At 44.9% G+C, this 20,768-nt stretch overlaps 2 protein-coding genes across 9 annotated transcripts in view; one reads left to right on the forward strand and one right to left on the reverse strand.

Annotated features, from left to right (window-relative positions):
- The window catches only part of TAF12 (TATA-box binding protein associated factor 12), a 49,028-nt gene that overhangs the window by 16,423 nt on the left and 11,837 nt on the right, over positions 1-20,768 (forward strand). For all 8 annotated transcript variants that reach the window (XM_074377047.1, XM_074377046.1, XM_074377041.1 and 5 more), the window contains 5 exons: positions 1,153-1,230; positions 5,634-5,748; positions 10,189-10,277; positions 11,677-14,800; positions 16,857-16,973. In XM_074377047.1, the coding sequence (XP_074233148.1) occupies positions 1,153-1,230; positions 5,634-5,748; positions 10,189-10,277; positions 11,677-11,712 (318 nt within the window). In that variant the 3' untranslated portion in view covers positions 11,713-14,800; positions 16,857-16,973. The remainder of the gene's footprint in view (positions 1-1,152; positions 1,231-5,633; positions 5,749-10,188; positions 10,278-11,676; positions 14,801-16,856; positions 16,974-20,768) is intronic.
- On the reverse strand, positions 17,984-20,483 carry RAB42 (RAB42, member RAS oncogene family). The gene is made up of 2 exons (XM_074377039.1): positions 20,078-20,483; positions 17,984-19,400 (listed from the first exon to the last, which is right to left on the reverse strand). Exons 1-2 carry the CDS (start codon positions 20,317-20,319, stop codon positions 18,977-18,979), a joined length of 666 nt encoding a protein of 221 aa, XP_074233140.1. The 5' UTR covers positions 20,320-20,483; the 3' UTR covers positions 17,984-18,976.

Consider the following 20,768-nt stretch of genomic DNA (forward strand, 5'->3'; position numbering starts at 1 on the left):
GGATGAGGAGACAACATTTCAAGAGAATGAGGGGAGGGACCGGCAACAGTGAATGGGAAGGGTTGGGCAGATAGTCAGGAGGCTAACCCATGTTGAATGTGGAGGTGAGGAGATAAAATCGTATGGGTAGAATTACGGCAGAACATCCTGGGCCGGTGCCAGTTAGTTTCCACTGGAACTTTTAGTTAATAAACAATTTTTATTTAATGATGAGTGAAAGTAACATAATAAAGCTAATATGCCTTAGGAGGATTAATTTGACATAAGGGGACAAGAAAGATAGGAAAGGGAGCAGACTTTTGCAGTAAGTCAAGTCTTAAGACTTTCGCAGTAAATCAAGACGTGGCAAAGGCTTGAATTAAAATGATAATGGTAGAAAGGATAGCTCTGAGACATCATTAACAACTATTTTTTAAATTACTTTCTTTTTTCCTTATTTCCAGTGTTATACACGTTTATCATGATACTTTAGAAATACAGAAAGAATAAACAGCCCATAATTCTACCACCACCCACAATAACTTATGGTTAGCATTTTAGTGTATGTCTTTTGATCATTTTTTAGCGGCATATATATGTGATATGACATTTCCTTTATGAAACAAGGATCACAGTTTTACATACTTATACAAATATTTAGTTACGCAGAGATGAACCCATGTTCGCTGTCCTCAAGGAACTTTCATTAGTAAGTCAGAAATAGCCAAGTTTGTAAATGTATACAATGATAGAAGGGTACACAGGGTATAGTAGAGGCCAAAAGAGGAAGTGATTGGTTTTACCTGGGTGGGCTGGGAAAAGCATCAGAAAGGAGGCGCTGTGAGCTGAGCTACATTGTAGGGAGAAAGGTAAAAGAGCGAGTCCAAAGGCAGCAGAGGCACTGTACAATTTGTGGTGGTCAGAAAGTTGCAAATTAGTGTAGAGTTTAATAAACTAGCCAACAGATGTTGTCCTTTCGTCCACACTGCTCTTTCTGCCTTTCCCCAGGCTACTTCTGTCTGAGAGTGTAGCAATACCAACAGGTAGGCCTGACCAATAATTCTTTGCAAAGTAGAAACTAAACCCAACAAATGGACAGCCTTTCATTATAGGGTCATGAGTTGTTTGTTTCTTTGATACTTGGCTGAAAAATCTTCTCCCAATTAACTTTAGGTATTGACCAAGAAGAAATTACAAGACTTAGTAAGAGAAGTGGACCCTAATGAGCAATTGGATGAAGATGTAGAGGAGGTAAGGTGGGGTTGGGTATCCCAAATACTGTGTCCCTGAGAGGTAATATACAGTAGCCATTAGACTTTAGAGACAAATCTGAATTTGAATCTTGGCTCTGTGGGTGAGTCAGTTACACTTTCTGGGACTCAGCTTCCTCCTGTGTTGGTAGGGTATGACAGTATTTATCCATAATTATTGTGAGGGTCCTATGAAATAACATACAAAGCACCTACGAGAGTGCCTGGAACTTTATACCTAACAGCCACTGCTATTTTTGCCTGTCAAAAAGGGCATAGTCGTCTCCTCAAGGCAATCCCTGGCAACAATGTTAATTGTTTCTAGAACATTCCTCTATTTCTAAATAATGTACTTACACAAATACTCTTTGATTCATTAATTTTGTAATAGTTGTAGACTTCCTACTATGGTAGATGAGAATTTGTTAAACCACTCACATGTGCCATACACACCTTCCTTGCCCTCTTTTCTTCTTTTTTTTTTGGCAATCTAACATGTTATTTTATTTTATTAATTTTTTATTCCCTCATTTTTCCCATATGGTTTTGTCACAATTTTTGGATAACTCAGAAATCAGTATTTATATTATTCTGGCTATTTAATTATTGTTCACCACTGTGATTACCTTTCCTTTTTGGTACAACTTACCTTCCTGAAGTTGATAATTGACCCATTTTTATTTACTTAGTTTTCTTTGTACCTTTTTAGCTTGACTTCTGCTATCAGCTCTCTTATAACCTCTATCAGCATTATTTTCCAAATGGAAAAAAAAATCTATTGATTTGGGTTTTTCCCGTCCTAGAGATTTTACTCCCAGAAACCTCCCTCCTCTTCTGGTCGGATTAATTTTAGACCATGTACACAAACCCTTTATGGGCCTTCCTTTTGCTCCTTTTCTGTTCAGATCTCTTACTAGATTCCACATACTCTTTACTCCCTCTTGTTGTTGGAACATTTTGTTGTTGTTATTTCCTACAAAAGAATAGATGAGAGGTAAATGAAAATACCTTACACTTAATTTTTAGTTTGGCTGGGTTTAGAATTCTATTTAGAAATTGTTTTTCCCTTTCAATGGGGAAGGCATTGCTTCTTTGTCTTCTAAAATCTCCTGTTAAGAAATGTGGTTCTGATCCTTTTAGGGACAGTTTTTTTCCTGTTCTGAATTTTCATATGAGATTTCTATGTATCTTTTTTCATTTGTTGTGCTGAATTCTTGGAGGCTTCTTTTAATCTGGAGACTTCCCGTGTCTCTATTCAGGGAGGATATGGTATGATTTGTTTTGGGATTTGGGGGAGGGGGGTGTGCCTTTTCTGAGGAATATGTAATGATAGGTAAAGGAAATGCAGGTTACAAAAACAGTATAATTCCATTGTTATTCTTATTTTATTTAGTTAGTTATTTTAAGCAGAGGAAAAATATTTGCCCCTTATATGTGTGTGGGTATTTTAGGTAGTAGCTTTATTGAAATATAATTCATGTACCATAAAATTCACCCATTTGAAATATGAAGTTCAGTGGTTTTTAGTATATTCACAGGATGTGCAACTATCAGTACAATTTTAGAACTTTTTCATCACCCCCAAAAGAAACCCATATCTATTGGCAGTCACTCCCCATTTTCCCCCAACCCTCATAGCCCTCAGTAACCACTAATCTGCTTTCTGTCTCTGTAGATTTGCTTATTTTAGACATTTCAAATGAGTGGAATCATATGATATTTGGTCTTTTGTGACTTGCCTCCTTGTACTTAGCATAATGTTTTTAAAGTTCATCCATGTTGTAGCAGGTATCAGTACTTCATTCCTTTTTATGGGTGAATAATATTCCCTTGTATGGATATACCACATTTTGTTTACTCATTCATCAGATGATGGGCATTTGGGTTATCTCCACTCTTTGGCTATTATGAATAATGTTACCGTGAACATTTATGTGCAAGTTTTTTTTTTTCTTTCCCTTCTTTTTTTAAATTCACATAACAAGTTATTGTTTGGGCATACATTTTCATTTCTCTTGGATATGTACCTAGGTGTGGAATAATTGCTGAATCATATGGTAACTATGGTTTTCCTTTGAGGAACTTCCTGTTTTTACAAAGTGTTTGCACCCTTTTGCATTCCCACCAGCACTGTATGAGGGTTCCATTTTTTTAATCTTGGTTTTTTGATAATTTCTTCTCTATTTTTGTTCTTTCTTTCTGGAATGATGGTTGGTTGGATGTTGGATTTTCTGCATTGATCCTCTTAGATTTTTTGATCTTTTCTCTCTTATTTTTCATTTCTTTGTAGTTCTAAGTTCTACTTGCTGGGGAGATTTTTCTTAGTTTATCTTCTAAATTTTACCTTTTTTTTAAATAAAAATTTTCATTTCCATGAACTTTTTCTTGCTGATTGGTTCCTTTTTTTCTTTTTCTTCTTCTTTTCCTAAGCCATTCTGTTCTTATTGTCTGGTTGTAATATCTTCTCTTATCGTTCTCTCTGAGGATATTAGTTACATTGTTTGACGTTTTCTTCTCTTCCCTGCATTGTCTTTGTTTCCTCTGGGCCCCTTTTTTTCTTCTTTGGTTTGTTTATGTTTTTTAGTGTTGGAGACTATCTACAAATGTCTCATGATCCTGGCTATCCATTACTAAATGATGAGCCACTAAAAAAACTGATTTAAAGCAGAACTTTTTTTTTTTAAAGCAGGTCTTATTGACTGATGGTCTTCACCCAGTAATGTACAGTAAATGTTTAACAACCATCTGTGGAGAAAAAGGCCCTGATTTTCAACATTTCCTGATTTCTGTGGTGTAAATATTCCCACTGTGTAAATATTTTAAGCTATTGACATGTTGTCACTGAATACAGAATTGGGAAGAAATGCGTATAATGGGCCTTCATGAACTCATCTAATCTGGCTTCAGCATACCACTGGCCTCACTTCAGAAGTTTGTCCACAGTCATCCTTCTTAATGGGGGATTCCCTAAATGTCAGAATCTGTAAGTCTTTTCTCTGGAATCATTTAGTATCACCAAAGAAAAATACTTTAGTCTCCTATCTGGAGGGTTCATCCCTAGCTTCTAACACTCTGGAAGCGAGGCAAGAGAAAGGGGCTGTGTCTCCCTTATCTCTGCTGTGTCTGGTGTACTAATCCAGAGCCACTTCTGTTTAGTTTTTCTAGGGAATAAACCTACTGTGCTGTGGGTCAGGTATGTGTGGGAAAAAGTCACTTGGCTGCCTTTGGAGTATGGGCATTGGGGGACCACTCTGTATGTAGACATAAACAGTTCCCCAGTTTTTAGTTCCATACCTCAGACCAATCTTCTGTGATTAATAACATCTCCAAATCCTGGATCTCTTAGGAGCTGCAAAGGGCAGATCAGTTCAGTTCTCATTGGTGTCCCCTCTACAGGCACTTGTTTTATACCTTCTGTCTGCTAGGTCAGTTCTCACTCTTCCTTTGTTACCTCTTTACCAAAAATTTACTTTAAAGGTTTATTGGAATCTGTTATCCATTAAGATTTTCTCTCTTAGTCTTGTTCTCTTTTTGGATTTATGTCTTTTTAAAATTTATTGTTATTTTAATGGGTTTAGGGAAAGAGAGAAGGACATTTTTGGAGTCAACCTACCATGTTTAATCAGAAATCTTTCATTTAGATGGCATCCCTTTGGTTCCATAGGAAAGATGACAATGCATTAATGGTCCAACAGAGTAAGAAATGTTTATAACTATGTTTTTTTTAATTTAATTTAATTTTATTTGTCAGCAGAAGAAGCCATGAGGAGTGTATTCACTGATCAAAATTTCATTTTTTTTCATGTAGATTTTTAGCTTTAGAATTCTGATTTTGCTTTTCACAAGGTCTAGGAATAATCGATAATAAAGTGGAAAAATCCAGGATATGGACTCAGAACCTAGAGGTTGAATCCTGGTTCCACTGCTTAGTAGTTACATTGCCATGAGTAAATTAGTCTTCCTGAATCTTAGCGTTCTCCCCATTAGAATTACGGTCAAATCCACGCCCCATTTTTTTTCCACAGGGTTATTTATAAGCACTAGGTGAGATAATACAAATTAAAATGTTTTAAGAGAAGATGAGGGAGTGAGGATTGAATGATTCACTTTTATTTTCCTACCTAATTCAGAAGAAGGTATGATGGGGGTTTGGTTGGGCCGCTTGATCCCTGCTTGGTAGAAAGTACATCCTCAGAAAGGTGTGAGTTGTGCTCAAGCTGGTTAACACTGAGTTGATGTGTTTCTGTTGTTGTCTTCACTCCTCCCCATCTTAGCTCAAATGCCGATTCCAGGCCTTCTAATAGAAAGCCTGATTAAATGTGATTCAAGCAGATACAGTTGTCCCAGCAACAGGAGCCTACCCTGCCAATGTCATGGTTACTCTCCCCTACTTCCTTTCCCCAGATGCTGCTTCAGATTGCTGATGATTTTATTGAGAGTGTGGTGACAGCAGCCTGCCAGCTTGCTCGGCATCGCAAGTCCAGCACCCTGGAGGTAAAGGATGTCCAGCTGCATCTAGGTATGTGGTCTCATTTCCCCTTGAGGCATCCACAGTATTGCTCCTTCAGGAACCTTCATACCAGGATCAGACTTTTGGGCTCTAGGATTTATATGTTCATTCAACAGCAGCATTAAACGGGAAAGAGAAATCCATCCATCATGGGGGAATGAGTCCTGGCATTGGGTTTGCCACTTTTTGATGGTACCACCTATCCTTCCTACTTGCTTTCTCTTGGAGCCTGTTCCTAATTCGTAAATTGGGGATTATAATGTCTTCTTTACAGGGTCATTGTGAGAGTTATGGATTATGTTTGTAAAGTGACTGACACAGGATCTGGCACAAAGTAAGAGCTTAGAAAACGTAGCTGTTATATCTCCACCGTTCATGTAATGGTGTTTTCCTTCCAGTTTTTAGCCTATGATGCATTTTCCCCAAGAAAATTATATTCATAATGTACATATAATTTTGTATTCTGCTTTTCTACTTAATAGACACTAAATTCAGGCTTGGGTTTTTCTGGGAGATACTCATCTAACATTGATAACTGTAATCACTTGGAAATGAGTAAGCAACCCTGTGTATTAGCTGCAGTGTGATCAGAAGAAAGGGAACAATCTGTGACTACAAAGACAGTCAGGCCAAGTCAATAAGGCAGAAGATATTAAGGGATTCAGTGCGGATCAGCCCATGACTGATTACTGAAAGGCTTTCTTCCCAGTGTCAAGGAGATACTGCTAGGCCAGTCCGGTGAGTCACTGGTAGTGGAGGTGGAATAAATAACACACTTCTGGTTAACGTTGCTGGTATTAATAGCAGAAGACAGATATTTTGATTATCTATTAATATGTAACAAACGTGGCTCAAAACAGTAGCAGTTACTCATTTTTTTCATAGGTCTGAGGGTTGACTGGGCTTGGCTGGGCAGTTTTGCTAAGGATCTCTCGTGTGATTAAAGTCAGGTGGTGGCTGGGGCTAAGACTGTTTTGAAGGAACGGGTATTAGTCTCCTAGGGCTGCCATAACAATACCACTAACTAGGTAGCTTGAAACAACACAAATTTATTCTGTCACAGTTCTGGAAGCCAGAAGTCTGAATACAGGATGTCAGCAGGGCTATGCTCTCTCCATTGCCTTTGTTGAAGAATCCTCCTAGAATCTTCCTAGCTTCTGGTGGTAGCCAGCAGTCCTTGGCATTCTCTGGCTTGTAGCTGCATCACTCCAGCCTGTGCCTTGGTCTTGGTCCCCTGTGTGTCTCTGTCTCTGTGTCTCTTCTCATAGGACACCAGTCATAGTGGACTAATGGCCTACCCTGCTTCAGTATGATCTCATCTTAACTGAGTACATCTGCAACAGCCCTATTTCCACTACATTCTGAGGGGAGTTAGGGCTTCAACATATCTTTTTGGAGGATACAGAGCTTCATCATGTCCATGTCTGATGTCTGGGCTAGGAACACTCAAAATCAGGGACTCCACAAGTCTCTGTCTCTGTGGTTTCTCTCCATGGTCCATATCCAGTCCTAGGATAGCTGGACTTCTGCATGGCAGCTGAAGGCTCCCAGAACAAGTGTCCCATAATCACTTGGCAGAAACTGCATGGCCTTTGTTAACCAAGTTTCCAAAGTCCCTAGCATTACTTCTGCTGAATTCTGTTCTTTGAGGCAATCACAAGGACCTGTCCAGGTTCAAGGGAAGGGAACACAGACTCCACTTCTTGATGGGAAGAGTATGAAGGAATTTGCAGACAGATTTTAAAATCATCACAACACAAATTCATAGAGACAGAAAGTAGAATGGTGGTTACCAGGGTCTAGAGGGGGAAATGGGAGTTAGAGTTTCGGTTTGGATTGATGAAAAAGTTTTGGAGATGGATAGTAGTAATGGTTGTCCAACGGTGTGAATGTGCTTAATGCCACTGAACTGTACACTTAAAAATGATTACAATGGTTAAGTTTTATATTTTACCATACCAAAAAACCCTCACAACAGATTGTATTACTTTGAGAGTTTAGCATTGCTGTTTTATACGTGTGTGTGTGTGTGTGTGTGTGTGTGTGTGTGTGTGTGTGTGTGTGTGTGTTTTAAACAGAGGTACTGGGGTTGAACCCAGGACCTCATGCATGCTAACCATACACTCTACTACTGAGCTATAGCCTCCCCCTACCATTGCTATTTTAAAAAATATTTTGTATTTTAATTACTGAGAATAAAATTGGGATGTCAATTTATTCATTAAGGATAAGAAATAATTATCACAGAGACATGAATACTCAAAAGTCTGCATGACCAGAATAGCTTCTGTAGCAGGCCTAATGGAACCTGAATCATAATCAGAAGATTGCTTGGAGGGTGTGGGATCAGAGCATGAGGAGTCAGGGAACCTGGTGTTAAACCATCTAGGTCTGCTGCACACACAGTCTGTCTCCCTCCTCAGCAAGGATAAGCTTGCCAGTGGAGCTATAAACTCTTAACGCCTCTCTTCTGGACAGGTTGGGATGGATACTGTCAGTGTTTGCTTCTGACCCGGTTTTTTTGTTATACTTGGCCAGAGGTGAATAACCTCCCATTCTGATTGACGTGGTCTGTCTGTCTGCCTTCCTTCCTTTCTTTATTTCTTTCTTTTCTCCTTCTCTCTCCCTCTCTCTCTCTCTTTCTTTCTTTCTCTCTGTTTCTTTCTTTTCTGTTAAATATATTTATTTGTAGAATATATATATTCATACTGGTTCATTATCTTTAATTTAGGCTTAATGGAATGTTTGTAAGTATCGAGGGGTTACTAAATTGATTAACTTTCTATGTATCTCCTAACCCATTTTGCTTGAATATGTGTTCAATATATATTTTTGAGACAGAGTCTTTCTTTAGAAATATGAAAGTTTAATGAGATAATGTACATAGAATGCTTTGCACAATGCTGCTTTGTACCAGCCATTTTACTACACATTTTACTCACTAAATAATTGTTGTTGCTATTATATTAATGTTACGTAAAACTTAAGTGCAGTTGACCCTTGAACAGCATGGTTTTGAACTGTATAGGGCCCACTGATACACAGATTTTTTTTTTATAGTAAATATTACAGTACTGTATGGTCCACAGTTGGTTGAATGCATGAATACAGAGGAACTGCACATGTGGAGGAACAGCACAGTTAGAGGGCTGCCTATAGGTTATATACGGGTTCTCAACCACAGAGGGAGTTGGCACCCCTAACCCCTGCCTCGTTCAAGGGGCAGCTCTACACACTTAATTAAATATATAGCTACACATACTTACACATGTATATTCATGCCTGGTAACTATTCTTTAAAGTGACTTTGAATATCCATGTCCTGATCCACTTTGTGTTGATGCGAAGGTTTTTAATTCCCAGAGAATAGTCTTAGTGTCACTTTCAAGTACTGACAACAAATATTATTAGCAGAAGGTTTCAGACATTTTTATCTTCATTTTCAAAAAAATACTGGAAGAGAGCTGTATATAAATTTATCCTAGAACAAATCATGAATCTTTCATTCACACATTATTTGCTATGCATTAGGCACAAAGAAACCACTAATATTCAATTTGATTTAAGTAACTGCCTGCCTGGGGGCAAATCAAATTTGCAAAACAAATGTTTTCAGTGATTCGAGGAGCTTGATAAAGACGTCCCCATGTAACTCCTTTTGAGTAGAGACCTAGTCCTTAAATAATCTCTTGTAAGTATAATTTCTTAATGTTGGGTATACTTAAAGTGTAGTACACTTTTATTTGTGGATTTAGGGGGCCATGTAGCTATGCCAATTACTGACAAAGTGAAATAAGCCAAATCTCTGCCCTCTGGGAACTTGTAGTGACAGTCTTACAGGGATGATCATATCCAGTAGCACAAGGACATGACGCTGTGGCGTGGACATACCTGTGTCTATATCAGTATGTCTGTATTTATCCCAGGCTGTGGGATTGCATTATGCCATTGAAGGCTCTCAGTCACCCTGTCAGGTGATTATTACTGTTGCCACTACCATGTAAAAGATGGAGAAACTGAGACCCAATGTCATACAGCTTCACAATGAAGCAGCAGAGCTGGTGCTTGGCTCTTAACTCCAGAACGCTAGAAGTGCCTTTCTGTTCCTACTCCTTTGGTTTTGAGAGGGGTTACCTTGAGCATAGGAGTAAGATGATTGAAGAACAGATAACTTTCCTTTTCTGAAGAGCTGCATGGAAATATTAGGGCCCCACACTCAAAATTTTGACTCACCTCTTTTTAAGAAGGTCAGATGGTGTCCTTTCAAAACCTCGGAGGCACCATGTGATTTCCCCCACTTGTGTCCCATAGAAGCTCTCTGAGGGTTACTGTTAATTCTTCCAGTTGATGTGCCCAGATTAGTCCTCCCTGACCCTTGTCTGAGGGTCACACTGTACCCTGATGCTGCCTTCCTGGTCTCCTTACCTCTGTGTGGCCTCTTCCTTGCAGAGCGCCAGTGGAACATGTGGATCCCAGGATTTGGCTCAGAAGAAATCCGACCCTACAAAAAGGCTTGCACCACAGAAGCTCACAAACAGGTGAGAAGCCTTCAGAGTCCCAGCTGATCCCTTGAGCTGTGTCTTAGTGGGAATGTACACAGCTGCCATCACTGCGGTTGTCACTTCCCCCAAATGTCAGAAAGGGCAGGAGGCAGCAGGGCTCCTTGGGAGGTCAGCCAGGTATTTCCTTGGTGCTTTACTGTTCCCACACAGGGTCTCAGTTTTTTCTCTTAACTCTAATGGGTGTCACTTAAAGCTGTTGATTCTAGGTTCTTCTAACATGAATAGATCTCCTTAATGAAACTTTGTCTCATTGTTGCTGGTTTGAACATCATATATGGCCCTCTGGCTAGAGGGCAGTGTAAGGAAAGCTGGGAGGTAGTACCCAGGCTGCTCTGCTGGGCGTTCTGGCCTCTGTCCCGGCTTAAAGGTTGTTCTCTGTCCCTCCTACTGCAGAACAGGGGTCAGTATGAGAACCTGTCTCCACTTCTGCTGGGAAGCAAGCTGTCCCTGTCATTTGTCAGTCTCAAAGCAATGTTGGCCTCCATTTGACAAAGCCTTAATTTAACTAGCTACTCTGATTTGAAAGTGAGCTTTTCCCCAGCCTCATGGCTACAATTGGGTGATCCTGGCAGAGAGTACCTTGCTTTTTCAAAGCCTGGGATCTCTGGAGTAGGTATGTTTACAAAGTTCACAGAGGAAGCCATACAAGGAGGCTGCCAGTGGCCTGAATCAAAGGACCACAGTGTTCTTCAGAAGGGAATCCTAGGCAATGGATGGTCATTTTGGCTCTGCTCCCAAATTATCCACTTTTCAGCCCTATTTATTTATCAGTCAACACATACATATCGTAATGTTGGGACAATCTGTTAGTTAAAAAGAGTGAGCAAAAGCAAGCTAGTAATTTGGCCAGTGGCTGATAATAGTAAAATTTGAAACCCATGATCTAAATGTTTCCCTGATGGGCTGTGGTGGAAGTTGTTAGAGTCTTTTTCCTTCATCGCAGGTCATCAGGTATGAAATGTCAGCTCCCTTTACGTGTGGTAACAGGAGTAAAACAGAGCCCCTTCCTAATTTTCTCCATCATCAGAGAAAAAGATTAGGGGTGGGGGTAGACCTAGAAAACACATACTTTGATGGCCTGTCTCTTAAATCCCCAAAAGGCAAGAGCTGTCGCCTTCTCCTTTTCACTTTATTTGCCATCCTGCTAGCATAGAGCAGTTTGGGTCTTTGGGTCAATGAAATGGGTCCACGGGCCTTTCCAAACATCTGTTGGGGTCCCACAAACTGCTCTTGAATCAGAAGGAACCTGCTGAGCTGCCCTGTACCTGTAGGTTCCTGAGGGCTCTAGCCTCTGGTGCAGACCACGCTGTCTGCTGGCCACTCCTGGATGTCCCAGAAAGTTCCTGTATAATTGCTTATTTCTCTCTCCTTTCAGAGAATGGCACTGATCCGGAAAACAACCAAGAAATAACACACAGAAAGGTCAGGGAATGGACAACAATGTATTTGGAGATACTTGAGCTGAAACCTCAGCCATCTCATCCTTGGATTTTTTTTTTTTTAATGCTTTACAGAGAAGCATATATTTTTTATTAACAGTACAGCAATATCTATAATAACTGAGAGGATCTGCCAAAAGAATAAAGCCTCCTACCCTAACTTCCGGTCCCTTTTCCCTGCCGTCTCAAAGAGGAGCAATGTATCTTTCAGAGAAGACTTTATTTGTGGTTTATTATATAAGTGATTGAATAGGGGACAAAGGATTATGGCCTTGTTTGGTCAGGCAGTATTAGCAGGATTTGTAGAGGTTTTCTGTTTCCTTCTCCCTTCCTCCTTTCCTTGTACTTTGTAATGTCAGTGTTTATATGAATATGACTTTCATTTGCTTTTCCAGAATAAAGAAGTTATCAATCAAAAGACACAGGGTGCATGGCTTACAGCCTTTGAAATGCCAGAGGAGGACAGGCAGGGCTGGGTGTAGCTCTCTGGTCAGCAGATGGCAGCACCATTATTTATGTCTGTGATGGAGGAAAAACCCGGGGACTTTCCCATTATTTTACTCCAAGGAAGGCCATACCATCACTAGGACTTGAAGTCCAGTCACTGCTATAGAAATGATCAGGATGACCTTCTCTCATGAGCCCCAAACTGAAGAGGCATCCTGGTTTGGGGAAATCCTTTTTTGACTTGCTCTTCTGGAACTTCTGGAGATCATCCTTGACCCTAAGAAAAGATGGCAGCAGCCTTGGGGAACGGCCTTTCTGTGCAGGTCCCCGTGTATTCTTAGTATCCCTGGTCTCAGTGCTTTCACCATCGTGCAGAAGAAACCAGGCCCATTGAGACCTCAGAGTCATGACCTTCAGTGGCACCTAGCAGCATCCTGTTCTATGCCTAGTGTGGCCCTGGTGGCTTGTGGGAGTTCCACGGGCTTCAGGAAGCATGGCTGTTCCACCTGTGGGTCACCAGCATGGGCACATCCACCTTGCCCTACTCTGGTCCTCTACTTCCTGAGGCTTGGTCTGAGGTAGGACCCTGCTTTTCATTCCCTCCCACTCTGAGTTTGGTCCCATGACCCCCCTCTTCACAGTCTCATAGATCTCTTGAGTGGATAGCTTAAAGGCTATGCTGAAGTCACCGTTGCTGTTGGCTGAAGTCTCAACATAGTGCTCAAAGAGGCAGCCAGCTTCTCCCTTTCCTCTGGCATCAGCTGTCCCTCAGCCACCAGTGACTCTTATGGCCTACCACCAGGAAGAGGATGTTGAAGGGTTTTGCTTTCTCCAGAACCTCCTGATGCCACTGGGAGATGCTCTCAATGGATGTTCTGTTGCTGATTATGAAGCCGCAAAAGGCCTCCCGCCAAGTTCCAGTAGTAGGAACACTCGCGAGCCCCTGACCTCGGCGGCCAAGGAGGAATAAGGATTAGTTTTGAATCCTCCATTGAGGACAGAATGGGAGAAGGGAATTGGGGCAGTTTAATGGAAAGAGCTGGGTAGAGTCAAAAGACGTCAGTTCTTGATCAGCTGTGTGACAGGTGAGTGGCTTCATCCAGCTGAGTGGTCTTGTCCTGTGTGCACACTGGTTTGTTCGCTCAGCAAGTACCATAAGCTCTGCCCCTGCCCGTGCCAGGCATGGGCTACAACGATGAATGAAAACAGGGAGTGATCCTACCATCGGCTGAAATGAAAACTGCTTTTATGACAAGGGCTGCAAACAAGAGGCTCTCAGGCAGGGCATCTGAACAGTTGAGCTGTAATCTGAGGGACCCAGGGGCAAGGGTCCCTCCACTTCAAGGAGAACTGCATGTGCCCTGAGACAGTGTGGTGAGGAGAGATGGGCCAGGTCATGCAGCGTCTCGTAGGCCCCAGCATTGAGTAGGCTTTACCCAAAAAGTAGCAGGAGCCATTGAAGGATTTTAAGCAGAAGCATGACGTGGTCAGATTGACATTTTGAAAGATCACTCTGGCCAGGCAGTGGAGCGGGGAGAGAGGGCACTTGTGGAAGCAAAGGTTCATGAGAAGGTTGTTGCCTGGACTGAGATGGTAGTGACAAAGTGGAGAGAAGGGCGGCATTTGACAGCTGTTTAAGTGGTGCCCTCCCAGGCCTTGGTGACTGGATGTGGGAGTACAGGAGAGAGGGATGTCACCAGTTGATCTGTAAGGGGTCTTCTGATTTGGTATCCACATTTCTGGTGCAGCTCAGCCCCCTAGCCTGGACACAAGGCCTTCTACCTCGATAAGCCAACTAACCATGCCCACTTGACTCCCAGAGCCCAGCAGAGTCTGAGTGCACAGAAGACTTAATACATGCTGAGGAACCCAAGGGGTAGCAGCCTGGTAGATTTGTGTATTCTAGTATCTTGGTAAGAGTGCTTGCTGGGTGCCATGTGCTGTCCTAAGCACCTTCTGTGGATAAGCTCATTGTGTTTTCCCAAGAATCCTAAAGGAAAAAGTGTTTGTCAAGCACTTTGTTTGCAACATCTCATTTAATCCTATTTTCCAATGAGGAAACTAAAATTTAGAGTTTACATAATTTGCTCAAGATCACACAGATAAAGGGAGGGTATAGCTCAGTGGCAGAGTGCATGCCTAGCATGCATGAGGTCCTGGGTTCAATCCCCAGTGCTTCCACTGAATATATAAATAAACCTAATTACCCCCCCACCAAATATACAGTGCTGTATGTCAGTTGTATCTTAATAAACTGGAAGGAAAAAACATTTAAGGGGGTATAGCTCAGTGGTAGAGTGTGTGCCTAACATGCACAAGGTCCTGGGTTCAATCCCTAGCACTGCCATTAAAAATAAATAAACCTAATTACCTCTCCTAACCCCCCCACAAAATAAAAGATCACACAGATAGTAGTAGTGATGGTGCTCAGATTTCAGCCAAGTCCCTTTGACTCCAGAACCTACACTCTTAACTGTGCCCTAAACTCTCCCCCAGGTCCTGTGGGAACAAAGACGGGAGTGACAGCACATGCAAAGGCATGAAGAAGTCACTGCATCAGTGTGGCTGAAGCACAAGGTGCCACAGCAGGAGAGAATGGCAGAGATGAGCAGAGTAAGCTTGGGGGTGGACAGCCCTCAGGCCTGGGGGTGGGCTCCTCCAGTGCCCATGCTTTGGAGGCCACCATGTCTGTGTCTTGCAGGGGGTGGGAGAGTGTACTGTGTAGTGTGTAGTGTGGGAGGCCTAGCAGGCTGGCTCTGGGGCTTCCCACCCCTTCACCCTGAGCAATATCTCTCTTTGTGGAGTATTTTAGGGCTGTGAAAAAGACCCCATCTGACAAAATTCTGTTGCCAAAAGCAGGCATATTAACAAAAAGTTTGAAAACGACGCACAGGTAATGGGAAGCCAGTAAAGTTTTCGATGGAGGACTGATATGATTATATTTGCATATGAAAAACCTTGCTCTGGCTACCAGTGTAGACAGCGGAATTGAAAATAGGCAGGAGGGGGACCAGCCAGGAAGTTGCTGCAGTTAATTTGAACTAAAGGTAAAGAAATAGGCTTGAGGTTTTGCTGGGGAAGAATGAACCAAAAGGCAGGGGTAGGGTGTGATCACAAAAATGGGGGTGAGTTTAGATGACACAGAAGGAGCCATGTGGGCTCCGGAAGCCATCCTGGAGAAGGTCCCACTGCATGAGATGAAGCAGGGAGGAGGGAGGCAGTTACCTGTAGTTAGAAAAGAAAAAGCCCCTAGAGTCACCCAGGGTTGCCTCTTATTTTACAGGTAAGAACATGGAGGTCTGGAGAGGTCATGTGGCCTGCCCGAGGTCACTGGGCAGGCCAGGACTCAGACCTGTGCTCTTGGTCCAGAGTTCATTTTTCTTGTGGCCTCCAAGGCCCCTTCTCTTGCCCCTTCCCTTCCTGATGGGTGGGCTCTCCCTCTCAGGGGTGGGTGGTGTAGAAGGTAGGGCAGGAGCCAAGCCCAGGGCCCATGTACTGGAGCCTTTCCTGGCTAGCTATGTCCCAGAGCTGGAGCTTCACCTGGACGCCTAGGCTCTGCCCCAACAAAGTGCATAGAGAAGTCCACTCCCACTGTCTGGGAGATGCCCTCGACAGAGATGTCCTCTGTGTAGTGCCTCAGCAAGGTTGATTTGCCTATGGTTGAGTCTCCTAGTAGGGAGGGAGTGTCCTCCTTGAGGAAGATGCGGACTCTGTACTGCCAGAGAGCATCCACGTAGTGCAGGAGGCCAGCCAGGAGGAGAAGCGAGGAAGTGAGGCCAGAGCTGCGGCACAAACCACGCGACTGGGGCTGGTTCAGACTTGCAGTGAGAGACGGGAGCCAGAACCCAAAAGCGATCAGGGCTTCCCGGTCTAGGCTTCTCAGGACATGCCCAGACCCAGGCTTAGTGAAGCCTCTGGGACACCTCTGGGACACGTCAGAATGCGCCATTTGAAACCACGCTGCAGAACTAGGTCCCTTCAAGACAGAAGCAGAACTTCCCTAAAATAGAGGCCCTGATCCTATACCCATCCTGAGATGTTCCCAAGTGGGAGCTTGAAACACCGTGGGCAGCAGACCATAGTGCCCATATGCTGCTAGAATGTCCCTTCTCTCTGCTGGCCTGCGGCCCAACCCAGGGCCTGTACCTGCCGGAGCAAAGGCTATGCAATGCGAAGCTTGCCTCTTCCAACACTGGGGCTTCTGCGGGCCATGTCCCAGCCTTTAAGAACTTTGTTAGAGTCTAGAATCCTTTTTATTTCCCCAAAGTGTATAATTTGGTAGTCTCTGTTCCCTAACTGATTAATAGCAAAAGCCTCAGGGGAAGAAGGAAACTTCCATCTTGTGAATTCCCGCTATGTGGCAATTACTGCCTTTGATTTCTCATCTAATTCTAAAAACCTGTGAATTAAGTAGTAGTATCCCCATCTTACAGATGAACCCACTGAGGCTTAGATGAAGTGAGTTCCCTAGGATCCCACAACTGTACAGAGTGGACCTGGGATTCAAACCCAGGTCTGACTGCAAAGCTTGCCCCATTTTTGGCAGCTAGGATCCCAGGAGAGAAGGTCTGCTTCTGAACAGTGGTGGAGGTAAGGCTCAGCTCTCCAGTGGGCCTGCCCCTCTGACTTCTTCCCTACTCTCCACTCCTGTTGTCTGCCTTTCCTCTAGCCGCTGGGCAGGGCTGCTTCCTACTGCTGGGCCAGAATCACACCCATCAAAGTCACCAGAGGTTTTTACCGCACTGAGGGAGCCTGTGAGTGTGGGACCACAGCCTTGAGGCATAAGGTAAGAACTTCTGGGCCTGGCCCGAGGTGGTGGACAAGGCTGGTGGAACACTGAGCTGACCCACATTTACTGAATGAACCACATCTGTTTTCCATCCTTCACTTACTGGCTTCACTTAAAGTCTCTGGATCTGTCTCCACATCAGTAAAATGGAGTAATAGTATCTACCTGTCTACCTCATGTGGTACATAAGTGCCCACTCAATGTCAGACGCTGTTCCTTCTGCATAGATCTCTGTTCTTGGCTCTTCCTCCTCCTCCTTCAGGTCTCAGCTCAAAGGGTATCTCTTCAGAGAGGCCCTCCCTGACCACCTGCTGTAAAGGAGCCCCATCGCCCTCAGTTCACCTCCTGGATCTGTGGTCTCTGGAGCACTTACAACTGAAAATCATTTAGGTCCACTTACTAGTTTTTTTCTCTTTTCCACTAGAATGTCAGCCCCAGGACAGCTTTTCTGTCATGTTCACTGCTGTTTCCTCAGAGCCCAGATCAGAGTAGATGCTCATTTTAAAACATTTTTGATGAAGGAATGATGATGTATTCTAAAGCAAATCATTTCCCTCTCCTGGCCCAAGCTTTCCCATCTGTGAAATGAGATAATCGTGCCGACCTTGCAATATTGTCAGAAGGATGAGTGATGTTTTAAAAAGAGGAGGCAGTGCACAGAGGCCCATCCCAGCCCGGTTGCCATGGGGAGGAAAACAAAGACACTCACCCCGATTGAAATCCTCCCAAGAGCCCCAGGAAGGAGGGATTTTCAGTCACATGTTACTGAGGAATCTGAGACTCAAGGCGGTAGAGTCATTGGTTCCAGGTCACAAAGTGAGTTAAGTGGTTGTGCTCTATTGTGTGCAGCTGCCCATGCCCTACCCATGCCCACTGGCACAATGACATCCCCTCTACACCTGCTGAGATTCTTCCCTCCAGGAAGCCTTCTGTGATTGCCCCTGGACAAAAGTGCAACAGTTTCTGTTGCAGGTTAAGTTCCCCAAGAGGCAGATTCTGAGAAGGAGATCAGTGTGCAGATATTTATTGGGGAATTTTTGAGATAAACATATGCTTTAGGGGGAAGGAAGGAAGAGAAGCAGGATTAAGTAGGAGAATTTAGCTGTGATGTTGTAACAGTGGCCTCAATCCACCCCGTGGAGAGTGATGAAGCTGGGTCTGACCTTCAGAATTGTCTAGAGTTAGGGAGAGAGGGCCAGGCCTTTGAACACTCACCACCCCCGCCCTACAGTAGTTCCAAGATTGACATGGGTTGAATATGGGTTGCCCTGGGGGGAGCTGTAGGCTGAGCTCGACCACTGGCAGCACTCTCAGCAGCTGGGAGTGCAGTGGGGAGTCGGATATGGGTTCTTCAGCCCTGACGGGAAATCTTGGTGACCAATCAGTGTCCTCTGTGTGCCCAACACAGGAGCTATTCACGGTCATCCCTGCCTTCCAGGGCACTGGGTAGCAACCTGGGCCTGAGGGCACACCTTAGGACTCATCCAAACCTGAGGACCTAAGGAGGCTTGAAGGCTGGCTTGGGCTGAAATTCCCTGCACTCACCCTCGCCTGTACAGCAGCGTCCCCACACTGAGTGGCTCAGCTTCCGCATCCAGGGATGCTGCCAGAAACGGCCGCATCCTGGCAAGGAGAGGAAAGAGCGGTGATGACAGTTCTTGCCATTTGATTCTCACTGTGTGGGAGGCTGAGGCTGGGCATATCCCATCCGTCAGCTCATTCATGCCCAGAGCCCCCTGTGAGGTGGGGTCTTTTATGAGCTCCTCTGACAATGGTGGAAACAGGTGTAAAGAAGCTGCACACCTGGCCTCTTAGACCTTTCTAGTGGAAAGGGGATAGCTCTGAAACCCCCAAATCCAGGAGGCATGACTGTGCCAGAATACTGTTTATATTATCCATTTGGATAGATTCTGCCATTTGCCCTCCACAGAGATGTTAACACTCCCTATTCCACCAGCACTTCTGAGGTTGACACTGCTTTAACCCTTTCTCTCCTGGAGTCAACACTGGCATGGACCTGGGTGTTGCTTCCTGCTGGGGGCCCTAGAGATTTGGATGTTGTGAATGAGCCGGACACCCCCCCAGTCCTCCTCCAGCTTGATGTCCCCCTGCTGCAGGGCCTGCTGGATGGCTTCAGCAAGGGTGTTGAAGGCCAGGTCCACATTGCAGTTATTTTTGGCGGAGGTCTCCATGAAGGCCATGCCCAAGGAGGCAGCCAGTTCCTCTGCCTCCTGGGCTGAGACACAGCGGGAGCTCTGCAGGTCACTCTTGTGGCCAACCAGCAGGAAGATCGCCTTGTCAGGGCCCTGAGTGGCCATGACCTCCTGGTGCCAGTCTTGGATGTGTTCAAAGGACTTCCTGTTTGTCATATCAAAGACCAGCAGGACACCCACCACATTTCGGTAAAAGGATCTGGTGATGCACCTGAAGGTGGGGGGAGTAAGCTGGGAGAAACTTATGCCTTCAAGACACCGGAACCCCCCATCCACTGACTTCCTCACATCCCCCTTTATAAGCTCATTTCACACTGCCTTGTGCTTCTCTTTTCCTAGTGTCTGTGTCTCTCCCAAGAGACTGTGTGCTCCCCAGTTAGGGGCTGGTGTTTTTGGTTTGTTTTTTGTTTTGAGTTATAGTCAGTTTACAATGTTGTGATGGCCGATTTTTACTCCCATACTCTCCTGACTATTCCTTCATTCCTGGAGGACGCCTGATGTTTTCATGATTGCAGGTCTTTGCTTTCCCATTCTCTGCCTGGCAAACTCCTAGGGATCCTTCAGGGCCAACACAAATCTCTGTCTTCCTTTCCCATCACCTTGACACCTTCCTTTCTGTGTTCCTGTGGACTCTGTCAGCATCCAGGTCATTCATTCCTCCAAGTCTCACTTGTATGTGTAGAATGAATTGACTCAAGGGTGAAGGACCCAGATCCAGGGACTCCAAGACCTCTACTTGGGCCACTGAAGCTGTCGCCTCTGAGCGATCGCCATGGCCAGGTGGACAGGCAGTGACCCCGCCCCAACCTGGGGTTCCCTCACCCCAGCCCCCTTCTCGCCCCTCCCCCACCCCACCCCCCAACCACCGCGCCCGGCCCTGCCTCGCACCTGAAGCGCTCTTGGCCCGCCGTGTCCCAGAGCTGCAGCTTGACGCGCGGCCCGGCCTGCAGCTGCAGAGCGCGGCTATAGAACTCGACGCCCACCGTGGGCGCCGACTCGAGCTCCGGCTCCGGCTCTGGGATCCCGGGAGCACCCGCCACGTAGCGACGCAGCAGCGACGTCTTGCCCACGGCCGCGTCCCCCAGCACCGCGATCCGAAACTGGTAGCGGCAGCTGGCCCCAGTCTCCATGGCCCACGTCTCACCTCCCGCGGGTCCCGCGACCAACTATCCGGGCCCTCCCGGCCACCCCGCTCGGGGCCCCGCCCCGCGGCCCCGCCCCCGCCTCGGGCTGCCTGCTGAGCTGCCGGGACCGGGACTGGACCGGTGGAAACACCTCGGCGAGTCACTTCCTCTCTCTGAGCCTCAGTTTCCTTCTCTGTAAAAAGGGGATAACAACACCGACTTCACAGGAAGAAGAGATTAAATTAGACATTGCGGGGAGGAGCACTGGGGAAGAACGGCTAACCGGCCTGAGGCTAACAGCGCCAGAACATCCACTTCATTCATTCGTTAGAGTGGTTTCTCTCTGCAGCCCCACTATTAGTCTCCCCGTTGGGCCCCTGCTGCTGGACCTGGAGACACTGCTCTAGAAAGCTGATGGTATATGGGTGCTGTATCCCCACCCAGGTGCACCTTTC

Source organism: Camelus bactrianus, chromosome 13 (genome assembly GCF_048773025.1).
Source record: "Camelus bactrianus isolate YW-2024 breed Bactrian camel chromosome 13, ASM4877302v1, whole genome shotgun sequence".
NCBI lineage: Eukaryota > Metazoa > Chordata > Mammalia > Artiodactyla > Camelidae > Camelus > Camelus bactrianus.